At 43.0% G+C, this 12,316-nt stretch overlaps 1 protein-coding gene across 2 annotated transcripts in view; it reads right to left on the reverse strand.

Moving 5' to 3' along the window:
• The window catches only part of MYB (MYB proto-oncogene, transcription factor), a 34,954-nt gene extending 23,010 nt beyond the window's left edge, over positions 1–11,944 (reverse strand). Inside the window, exons 1-6 of one of the 2 annotated variants that reach the window (XM_012739478.2) lie at positions 11,813–11,944; positions 7,405–7,522; positions 5,521–5,592; positions 3,558–3,650; positions 3,057–3,277; positions 1,098–1,332 (exon numbers count right to left, since the gene is read on the reverse strand). In XM_012739478.2, the coding sequence (XP_012594932.2) occupies positions 1,098–1,332; positions 3,057–3,277; positions 3,558–3,650; positions 5,521–5,592; positions 7,405–7,522; positions 11,813–11,835 (762 nt within the window). In that variant the 5' untranslated portion in view covers positions 11,836–11,944. The remainder of the gene's footprint in view (positions 1–1,097; positions 1,333–3,056; positions 3,278–3,557; positions 3,651–5,520; positions 5,593–7,404; positions 7,523–11,812) is intronic. The other variant, XM_012739475.2, reaches the window with a different exon arrangement.
• Positions 11,945–12,316: the final 372 nt, after the last annotated feature.

Raw genomic sequence — 12,316 nt, forward strand, 5'->3', positions numbered from 1 at the left:
GGAAAACATAATTTAAAAAAAATTATTTTAGAGAGGGGGGGTCTGGCTATATTGCCCAGGTTGGTCTTAAACTCCTGGCATTAAATAATCCTCTCACCTTGGCCTCCTAAAGTGCTAAGACCATAAGACATGAGCCACTGTGCCCAGCCAAAAATATAATCTAAAATACATTCGTGAATGCATGAAAGGAGCTTTGATGGGAAAAACTGATGGTATGAGCTATTCATAAATAAAAATATTTTTCTTGGTATGAGTTTCAATAAAAAACACAGAACTTCTTATCATAATTCATTCACCTGAGACCTTTCTGTAAAGTCTGTAGTCAAATGCATGGAACAGATAGAGAAGAGTAGAAACTATTTATGCATATGTTTTGCATAGGATTTTCATATGAGCTCTATATTCTTGGGTAAGTTTCATCATTTATTATTGTTAGTTTAAAGATTAAAATTTCTTGGTATTTTTCCTCTTTAGTCTTCTTTTCCCACCCATTATGAATTATTTCTTTCTCGAAATATAAATATCTAGAAATTACGAAGGAATCATGTGGATCCAAAGGAGGATAAAAGGAGACATCAGAGAATCAAGGTTACAAAACTCTGTTCCTATCTCAGAGTAATAAGATAAGCATTTACTGAGTGAATAAAGACATTTCTGCTAGCTCACTACCAGAACTGAACTAACAGTTAACTGTTGAATTTCAGTGTTGAACTAATCTCCCTTGTATATGTAATATTACCTTCACTTTTCATTTGGAAGAGAAAAATATTAGGCTACACATGTATCTCCACTCCTCTATTCTTTAGCTGTACTTTAAGTAAGAATCAAATCAAAGTTAGAATCAAACAACTTAAACTCCAGTCGTCACTGTTTCTATGAGCCGTGTAACTCTGGACGAATCACTTACCATCCTCTTTCTCCACACACAAATCAGGGGTAACACCACCTTGCCTCTATCTACTTCAAAGGGTAAATGGAAGATTGCCCGTGACCGTGCTTATGAAAGCTCTCTGTAAAGTATACAACTGCATGGTATTCTTAACCTCGGCTAAAACAACCGCCTCTCTCATGAAACTAAACTCTCAGGAATGGCTTACATTTTGTGCTTCAGAAATGTGGTAGTAGGAATAGTCATTGGTAACGGAGGGCGGGCCAGCTGGAGGGAGTTGACTTGTAGGTGGAGCCTGAGCAAAACCCATCATATGACTGTTCTTCTGGAAACCTGTGGCCACTGCTGGCTGGCTGGCTTTCGAAGACTCCTGCAGATAACCTTCCTGTTCGACCTTCCGACGCATTGTAGAATTCCAGTGGTTCTTGATAGCATTATCAGTTCTGCACAGAAATATATCACACAGAAATTTCACAAACAAAAATTTCAATTCGTATGCTCGTGAATTGACAGAAAACTGCTTCTAACAGAGATCTATCTTTTCTTTGGGTCCACTAAGAGTTGTTTTCTCTTTTTAATTGCTTCCATCTTCTCCACCACCTAACATTGCCTATTGTTAGGCAATAGGCAATTGCCTAATCTGAAATCCATAGATTACTCTTAGTTAGATCATCTGGAATGTATGTGGTTTTCCATAAATTCTGGTATCTTTTAACCATTTTGTTTCCTTGGTAAAGGAGTATTTTCAACTTAACAACCCTTCCCGTTTATTATGATTATTCATGGTACAAGACTCTAATACAACTTAAAGTTCCAGCCATCCTAGAGAAATTACTGCTTTCACTGGGGCATAGTGGGGCTGCCACAGGGCTTTGGGGGAGTTAGGGGAATGCTAATGCTGCTGCTGCTTCCCCGCCCCCTTCACTCCTGCTGTTCCCTCCTTATCATGAGCTACAACTTCTGAGTCAGAAAACCTCCCACCTTTTGAAAACCACCCAATTGTTCCTGTAGCCAGACAGAGGTGAGAAGGGAAAATGGGATCCCGAAGGGAAAGATGCTAACCCCCAATATATTTTCAAACTGCAAAGCATTTTTACTAAAGTCTTTCCATTCTCAGGAAAGCAGTTTCTCAATTCACAAAAACCGTTTTAAGCCTCCCTTCTACTATTTTGATGGGGGGGTGGGGAAAATGTATGCTAAAGAAAGAGGAAGTTCAATTCCCCCTTTAATTTTTAGAAAAATCAACAGTGTACACTCTCGCAGCCCACAGGCGTGAAAAGGCCTTTTTACCAACCTCTTGAATTTTCCAAACTTATACTGAACCACAAGGATGGAAATGCTTTGGAGCATCTCAAGAGAATACTATGTAAACCATCTTCGAAACAACCCTTTCTCCTGTATTATAAAGCTCAAGAATAAAACTATTCTTAATATTTTCTATCTATAGTATTTTTATGTAAGGTTTATAATAAAAAGTATTATTTTCCAAAGTAACAAAATCTGTTATATACTATTTAAGTGGGGAAAATGAGATAAAAATGAGCTTCCATAGTTATCCCTCATAATACATAATGAGGTAATTTTCTTGTCTTGTTTATTAAAAAGAAAGTATTACACTAACATTGTTCAAAAAACTTGGAAGCAGTATGATAATTCTAGAAATACATTATTTTTCCATTCAAAAAAGAAGAAAAAAATTAAGCCAAATGGTATAATGAAATGAATGCTGGTATCAGGAAAATGGTAGCTGAGTTCCTTCTGGTCACTAAACCAGCTGTCTGAACTCAGACTAGAGACAAGCTGTCTCAATTTTCCTTCTATATGTTCAGACATTTGTAATTTACAAAGTTCTTTGACATTCGTTTTACTTGATCCTAACACTGACCCTGGGAAGCTGTTTATTATTCATGTTGCAAATAGGGAAACTGAGGCTGAGGAAAGTTAAACGAGTTGGCCTAGGGCTCACTGTTGGGTAGATCCTGGAAATCCCCAACCAGATAAACAAACTCCAAGATATCTTCAGTTTCTAAAGGTTATGGATCTAGTTTATCTAATGAAACACTTATGACTGATGGAATATAATTCATTCCCCATACATTTAAAACAGAATGTTCAATACCCACTCCCTCAGTCTTCCCAATCAATATATTTTTTGACATTTTATTACCGTCCAGGCAGTAGCTTTGCGATTTCTGCCCATCTGTTCCCCAGTCTCTTGTGTGCCTGGTAAATAATTCTGTCTTCCTCTTCTGTCCAGGAGGTTTTCTTAACTTCTGGATTCAAGTGGTTATGCCACCTCTCCCTACATTGTTTTCCAATTCTCCCCTTTAAGTGCTTGGCAATAACAGACCAACGTTTCGGACCGTATTTCTGTACAAGCTCTATCACCTTCAGATAAACACACAAAAATAACCTGTGTTTTAATGTTATGTAATGAGTCAGTGTAGTCATTCTTCAGTGTTACAAGATCTTTAGAAAATTTCTAGAATTGGGTTTCATTCATAGGAAACATGGGAATAGAGTCCTCTACATCTTGTTTGCCCACTTACCTGCTTCCTCTACATCTTGTTTGCCCACTTACCTGCTTCCTCAAGTTGGGAAACATCCAACAAAGACGTTTGGGGATATTCTTAATTATGATTCACACACCAATGAAGAAAGAACTTACTCTTTGATCTTCTTCTTTGGTCCAAGGACCCTTGATGAGCTCAGGGTTTAATACTTTCTGCCATCGGTGCTGGCACTGCACATCTGTTCGATTCTAGACAAATAAAATAAAAGTATGTACCATCATAAAGATACGATGTGATAAGCACATGAAGACTGTTGTAATATGAATGATATGTAGACAGTATACAGTAAGAACATTTTAGGGTATGTTTAAGAGCCCATTTGCCCTCATTACTTACAGACTATAGAACATACAAATAATATATCAAAGTTGCATCTAAAATTAGAAGCTCTGCCTCCTAAGGAAAATAGTCCTGCCACGTGAACTATAGAACCATCACACTGCACATGTGCCTGTCAATTTAACTTAACTTGAACTTCAGTCTTGTTGCAGGAAGTACCCACATGGCCTAAGACTTGTTGGGGATTCCATATTGTCAAGCTTTTATGGAAACTTACCCTAAATGACTAAAGTTTGTTTCCCACAAAAACTGAGAGATGTGCTTTAATTCAGGACCACAGTATTTATGTTGTAGGAGAAACAAAGGTAAATAAAAGATAGGCCCTACCTTACAAAAGGGTATAATCTTATATGAAAGAAAAAAACAAATATACAATTAATTATGACAGAAGGCTGAATTTGATTTATATGGGAGAAGAGGCCAAAGTATAAAGATACTGAAGGAAGAAGACGAGCATCTCCTAGGAGGACAAATTGTTCCTTGGGAGAAGTCTGCCAAAGCTCCTGAAGTGGACTTTAAAGGATGGACAGAACTTTAACTGGTGAAGCAAAGGGAGAACATTCTAGGAGGTGGGATCCCCAGGCGGAGAAGGGAAAGCAGAAATGAATCCAAGCAAACCTGCCTACGGAGAGGAAGTAGGAAACAGAACTGGAGCTGTAAGTTGGGGCCAGAGAGGAGGACCCTTGTGTGCCTGGTCGAGGCAGTTTACTTAATTTGTGAGATTCTAAGTCACTGTTGTTGGTTTTGAAAAGATAAGGTACGGCTACATTTTAAGAAATTCCATCTGCCAGTGGTGTTTGGGATGGATGGAAAAGTGGAAAGCTACAAGTGGGGAAGCCATTTAGGAGCCGTCACCATAGTCCAGATGGGAGGCAGGAGCCTAACCAGTCACACAACCATGAGAATAAAAAGAAAATGAACAACTACAAAGGAATTCCAGGGTCCTTAGTAAGTGCTTAAATGTGGAGGATGGGATAAGTCAAGAAAGGACTCCAGAATCTTAAACCAAAAGTATGGTTATTGACAAAAATAGAGAATTTAAGGGGCTGGGTGCGGTGGCTCACGCCTGTAATCCTAGCACTCTGGGAGGCTGAGGCGGGCAGATTGCTCCAGGTCGGGAGTTTGAAACCAGCCTGAGCGAGACCCCGTTTCTACTAAAAATAGAAAGAAATTAATTGACCAACTAAAAGTATATATACAAAAAATTAGCCTGGCATGGTGGCGCATGCCTGTAGTCCCAGCTACTAGGGAGGCTGAGGCAGGAGGATCGCTTAAGCCCAGGAGTTTGAGGTTGCTGTGAGCTAGGCTGACCCCACGGCACTCACTCTAGCCTGGGCAACAAAAGTGAGACTCTGTCTCAAAAAAAAAAAAAAAAAAATAGAGAATTTAGAAGAAACTGACTTACAGAAAATATCAAGTTTCATCATCTACTATGTAACAAATCATCAAAATGCTAATTTATATTATCCTAATAAGTAAAAACATAAAATAAAAAGCAATTGTTTTTGAAATGTTGTCAAAATCCTTTAATAATCTATTTAGAAACCCCAATTGTATATATTATAATATAAAATACAAGTTATGAATGGAACATCTCTCCCTCTACTTCTTATATATGACCAAATATGTAATATCTTAATAACTTCTCCTAGAGTATTTTATATAAATCTTTGGGAGGAACTTTTCTTTTACAAAGTGAAAAAATTATTATTAACTTACCGGGAGATAATTGGCAATAACTTTCCAGTCATCTGTTCCATTCTGTTCCACCAGCTTCTTTAGTTTTTCATCCTAAGACATTTAAAGGCAATCCTAGGATATCAGTCATTTACTGTATAACTATGTTCAAATTAGAATGAACAAGGAAACCAATCCAATAATACAATATAGGGGGAAAATCTCTCAAAAGTATCTAAACACAGCAGATATTAATGTAATACACTGGTTTGAGAGCATAGATCTATTTAAAGTCAAACCAGAGTTTGCATCTTAACTTGGTTATTAATCAATTGTGTTTCTGAACCTTAGTTTTGCCATTTATAAAATGGCAATGCTGATATCAACAGGGTTATTTGAGGATTACATGAGATAATTATGCAAAACATTTAGCATCATGCCTGGCACATATTGAATATTTAATATATGGTAACTGTTTTACTTTGCAGGGAAAAAATGAATTCAAATTTTAGATTCAATAGACATTTAACTATGGCAATAGATGAGATCTTGAATAAGAAACAATATTTCCAGTCAGTTCAACCTGTTTCTTATAAAACAAAAATGGCAGGTCATTTTTTAAATTAAACTTGAAGACTTATATAATGTAAGAAAATTGGTTCTTTCTTTCATCAATATAGTCACAATTTAAATGAAGCCAAATGTATTAGAACACAGAAGACACTAAACATTTGTGGGCAATTGGTTCACATACTGTGCACAGTCCTACCAGTTCACAGGTGTCTTTATGAATATGTTCCTTCTATGTCTCTGCGAAGGCATATTCACACACAATGCAGGTCCGTGGTACAATATAGACACAGGAATTAGGAAAACACTATTAACAACAGAACTTCTATGTTCTAAGGATCACCTAAGTGCACAATCTCAATAGGTAAAATATGCACCTTCTATGGGCCAATCTGGGAATCCTGTCTGCCAATCCACATTGGCCCTGGTTTAAATGGAGCAGAATGTAGTGAAACCAAAGAAGAGTTAATACCATTTGTTCTAACATGACATCCTCTAACATCAGTTGCAAAATTGTTTGAGAACATTAAAGAAAAAGAAACTTTTTCTCACATTAATAATTTTGCTTGTGAAGTATTTTTCCATTCCTACAAAGATCAAGCTTTTGATAAGCTAGTGGAAAAGAAAGGGAAGCAGATATATCTCCATCCATTATTGGATGCTTTTAGGACACACCTTCAGGTATATGGCTCTGTGAGATATTACATCAAGAATATTGAATGAATACATTATAACAATGTGTTCTATGAGTGTTTTGCTTTATTCTTTGTTTTCTTTTTGGAAATAGCAATTCATGCACTTATTCAGGAAAGCATTTATTAATACCCTACTTTGTGTCAAGCAATTCTGGATTCAGAAAACACAAAGATGAACAGATATTGAGGCCTGACCTCAAGTCTACTGGAGTTGGGGGTGGGGGGTGTATGTATATATATATATATATATATATATGTCACAGCAATGATAAGACAGAACATGCACCTATGCTTGAGGCAACAGGAAGATGTATCCAACCCTATCCATGGAAGCCAGGGATGGACTCACAGAATAGTTGATGTCTTCATAGGTAAGGAAGAAGTAGGAAGTGAGGTAAAAGGATGAGAACTCCATAGGCAGAGGGAAACACAGATGAAACCTAAAGTGGGAATGAGAGGACATTCAAAGAACTACAAATGGTTTGGAAAGGAATGGTACAGTGTCCATGTGGGGAAGTGGTCAGAGGTGAGCATAGGCAGGCTAGGCTAATCTCAAAGAGCATGCTGATAAGTTTGAACACTTGTAGTTTAGCTGAAATTTTGTTTTTCACAAATTATATACACTACTTCTTTTCCATCTTTTAGTAAAGGTGATAGTTACCTCTTCCCGGGTCCACCTAGTTTTCCCCAAGTGACGCTTTCCAGACTTGGGAAGCAGCCCATCATAGTCATGGTCACACATCTCAAAGTCTTCATCATCCTCATCACTGCTGTATATGCTGCAGAAATAAGAATGGGCAGATGTGGCTGAAACAAGAGGATTTAGACTACTATTGGGTTTCAAAACTTACACAAAAACTCCTCAACAATCCTTTCAAAGGTTACGAAGATAAAACTTTGAAAACTTGCATAACAAGATTGTTTTCTGCATTCTGTTGCTCTAGGATTGTAAACTGGTTCTACTGTTATTGGTATCCACAGATACAGCAAAGGACCTGGCACTTTCCTATTGCCCTGCATGTTTAAACCTGCTGTTACTGTTAGACCAGGGACAAGTTACACATTTGGCAAGCTTCCAACCAATGAAGATTTACGTTTAAAACTCAATGTTAAGAACAAGAAAAGGAACAAGAGCCCATGTCCTTCATATAAGTACACACTCAAAATCTTAGGCATATGTCATATTGTGTAAATAATATTTCTCAAACACAATAAACAATTCAATTATGTGATTTCAATGGGGCTGGTGGTTTATTAAAAGAAAAAAATAATCAAGAATATACCCAATAGCATAATTATAGTCATCCCTTAAAGATTAGAAGATTAGGAGAAACTAAGAGGAAAGGATTTTAAAACCTAAGGAAGGATAAGACCATCAAGTGATCACATTGTTTTGTAAATAACATTAATATCAAACTGCTTCAAACTCTGGGCCTGGTGGATCCAATTTGTGGCCATGTTTACAATTCTCAGTTTCCAGAGTAACTAAGTGAAAAATTAGACCACTTGATAGAATCTTACTCTTGTTTTTTCTGTCTCTGACTGAATGGTGTTTGAAATATTATAAAACATTCAAAACTGAAGGATTTCCCTAAAAGAAATCTATGGGTTTAAAAAGAACACATTACTGTTTTCAAAAGAGCTTTTTTCTTTTACTTAGTGGATCAAACCTAAGAATGTTGATGACTTTTGAAGTAACTCTATACTTAATGTTTATTAATCATATACTAATTAGATGAGAATAATTTTAAAGACACAGTTTACTTTTAATTATAATTTTTTATAAAACTTAAGGTAGAAAAAATACTCTCTCAGAAACTTCACTAAAGTTTATCATTGTAATACTGAGAAAAATACTCTCTCAGAAACTTCACTAAAGTTTATCATTGTAATACTGAGAAATCCATCAAACTGAGACCAATACAAATAATGATATAAGGCAATATCATAATGTAAATTATAATTTTTATAAATAAAATTTATATTCACACCAGATTTTTGTCTTCCCAAATTAATTCACAAGTGTATAATTACCAAACCCTGCAAGTCAAGCAAAAGTGCTTGCTTACCAAAAATCCTGAATGGGAGGATTTTATAATTTAAAACTATTATTTTCAGCAACAATCTGATGGTCCAGGCTGTATGGTGACTTGATGTGATCCAAACTTAAAATACCACCAAGATAAAAAAAAAAAAAAAATCCCACTAAACTGTATTTATAATCTGAAATCATTTTTTCATTTAGTGTCTATCCTTTGAAACAAGAGCCTACTTCTGTTTCACACCACAGACAGGAGGTACTAAACAACTTCTGGTCAATAATAATTACTATAGTTTCCCTTTAACATAAAACACAGTATGATAAACCAAAAGAAAAAGAAAAAATTATTATAAACCCAGAGCTATAAATCAGCATCATAAAGCCCCCAAATGAAGTAGCCCGTTGTGAAATATGAGGGACACCAAGAAAGCTAGAGGAATCTGAAAGCGCAGTCATACATTCAACTCAAATTAGTTTTTTAGGTTTGGCTGGTCACATTTTCAGAACCGAGGAGGAGGACTGGCATTTTCTAACTAGTAACTGAGCAGTCTTGGCAACAGTTTAACACCCCAGGAACAAGCAGCATAGTCAGCCGCCCGCAGGGGGCAGCCGACGGCAGGTGCGAGAGAACAGGAATCAAACAGGACCAGGGTTCTGGAGGCAAAGGTGCCAGTCCCAGTTCTGCCTCCACCTAGCTGTGCGCCTTGGACAAATCACTTCCTCTCTCAGAACCCCAGTTCCTCGCCTATACGTAAGGGCCTGGATTCTATTTCTCAGGTACTTTCCGGCGCTAATAAAGGACGGCTCCCTGTCTCCCGTGCCTCTTCAAAGTGAAGCACAGGGGCAGACATGTGCAAAGCCAAGGTCTCGGGAAGGGTGGTTGTGTCGTGTGCAGGTCCTGAAGGGGCCAGGAGGCAGCAGGGCGAGGCCAGGGCTGCTCACGCGCCAGCTCCCGGGTCGACCAGCAGGCTCGGCGTGGGGCTCGCCTTTGAGCTTTGCATGCGATTTCCTTGCTCTAAGTCGTCCGGGTCGCCTCGGTAGCATGATTAATTTCTACTAGGGACCTGAAATAACTTTTCCTTTATCTGCTCTGACAAGATCTCAGACCTAACAGTCAGAGGACTTTCAAAGGCTGACTTCAGGCTTGATGCACTCGACTCCCCACCTGCTAGACCCGATGTGGTTACAGGAGTACAACTATGAATATTACATTCTGTCAAGGAAACAAACCGTGCAAAGAAACGAAAAAGAAAAGAGGTGTTGGGGGCTGGGAAGAGGGAGGGGAGCGGGAGGAAGTGCCTTGTGGCCGCTACTGTGATTCTAGAAAAGGGGTTCAGACTCATTTCGCTGACCTGGTTAATAATCCCTGCCCGGCTGACGCTCGCCCTGCAAGAAACGGCTTCGAGCCCGCAGCCGGGTTTCTCTTCCCCCTGAGACAGGTTCAAGGCTCCCGCCCCTCCCGGCCTCCTCCCCTCCGGGCTACCTGGGAGCCGCGGGCAACCTGGCGGCCCCGCCCCGCGGGGGCAGCCGAGGCCTCGGGGCGCGGAGTCTCGGCCGCGCCTCCTCCCAGCACCCCTTCCACCTGCTGCCAGCGTCTGCTCTCAAAACAACAGGTGACCCCCGCTGCTCTCCTAAGTCCCAAAGGCGAAAGGTGAAACCTCTAGAGGAGCAGCACCCCGCCCCGCGCGGCCAGGCCCGGGCGTAGGGAGCCCAGGGCTCTCCAAGTAGCCCCCTTTTCCTCCGGCGCCCAGCCCGCCGGGGTGTGGGGAGAGTGCTGCCGCGGGGTCCTCAGCCACGTTCTCTGCGACTCCCGAGCGCCCCGCGGGGACCCGCGCCCGCCGGTCCCACAACAAATAAGTATCAGAAAATCAAACTACCCGCGGAAAACTGGGGGGATTTGCTTTGCCTCCACTCTTTCCCAAAACTCCTTTGCGACGGTCCGTCGGGTCACCTCGCCTCGGCCCGGGCGACCTAAGGCGGAGGGAGCAGGGCGCGGGGAGGAGCGGCGACCGCAGCCGCGTCCACGTGTGCGCGCGGCGCCCAGACCTCTCGCCCAGGGAAGAGCCCGCGGGGAGCGCGTCCCGGTTGCGCAGCAGCGGCCGTGGGTGCTGCCGGCCTCTGTCCCTTTGCGCCGAGCGACGACCGCGACGGCCGCCCAGCTAGCTTCCGCACCGGCCGCTCGCAGGGAGCCCCGGGGCGTTCAGTCCGGGAGGTCCAGAGGCCGGTGGAAGCTGGACTGCCAGCAAGTGACAGTTCAGACGAGTATTTCCCTCCTCCTCTCCCTCTTCCCATCCGTCCAGCCAAAATGTTAGGGGACTGCACCCATCATCCCGGCGAGCCTCCCCAAGTGCGGTGACATGTGCAGCGCTGGCGCGCGTGGGGACGCGTGCAATGTTTGCAGTAGGAATAAAAGCCTCTCAGAGAATAAGGGTTCGAGCCTCCAAAACCAGGGCTTAAAACAAGTTGCAAACGTAGAGACCCTTTCTTCCCCTAAAATCTCTTTTCCAGCCGCCTGTCAGCTGACACTCTTCCTCGCCTCCACAAAGAATGAATGAAATTTAAATGAACTACCTGCAGCTACTAAACAATCCGGCATCTTCCCTATATCTGCCATATGCTGTGCACTTCCAAGTCCAAAACATATCTCAATGCTTCCAGCAATTACGCTGCGACTCCCTCGCCTTCACCCGCGGCGTCAAGCCAGGCACCTGGTGGGCTTCTCGGGGCTGGTGGGCAGCGCTCTGCCCCGGGCTGGAACGTGCAGCTTCATTTCCCCCTAAAGAAAAATGCATCCCCGTGCAACTGGCAAAATGAGCCGCAGGGCGTGCTTCCCAATGTCCGGATACGTTTCCCGCATAGACTCTTCCATTCAACAGTCCCTCAGGCGGCTGCCCGCGAGGCGGGGGCTCCAGGTCCTCGCAGGATCTGACAGCCCCGCAGAGGACCCGGGAACGAATCCCCACCTGCTCTCGGGCGCCCGGCGCCCCGCGCGCCCCCGCCCTCGGCCGCCCGCCCGGCTCCCCGTTACCTGTGCCGGGGTCTCCGGGCCATGGCGCGGCGGGCCCGGGGCTCCGCCGAGAGCCGCGGGGACCGCACCGGGCTGCCGCCTCCCGCCGCCCGCCGCCTGCCTGCGTCCCTCCCCGGCTGCGCAGCGGCGCTCCGCACCGCCGGGGCGAAGTTTCTCAGGAGAAAGAGGAGGAGGAGGAGGAGGAGGAGGTCACGGAGGAGGAGGAGAAGGAGGAGGAGGAAACAGGTTGATATTAAAGTGTAAACTCTGTAAACAGAGATGCCATCAAACAAAGAGCTTTGGACACTCCCCCTCCCGCCAAATCTGGCGCCCCTGCAGTGCGCACGCGCCCTGCCCGCCGCCTCCGCGGTCGCCCTGGCTGCCGCCGCGGGGCTGCCGGGCCGGCGGGGCCGCCGCTCCCTCTCGGCTCTCGCGCCGCCTCGCTGCGCCTGGCGCGTCTCGAGGCCCTGGCGGCGCGCGGGCGGCGAGCCCGGGGCCGGGGAGGGGCGGCCGGGGGCCGCGGCG

Source organism: Microcebus murinus, chromosome 5, assembly GCF_040939455.1.
Source record: "Microcebus murinus isolate Inina chromosome 5, M.murinus_Inina_mat1.0, whole genome shotgun sequence".
NCBI classification, from domain to species: domain Eukaryota; kingdom Metazoa; phylum Chordata; class Mammalia; order Primates; family Cheirogaleidae; genus Microcebus; species Microcebus murinus.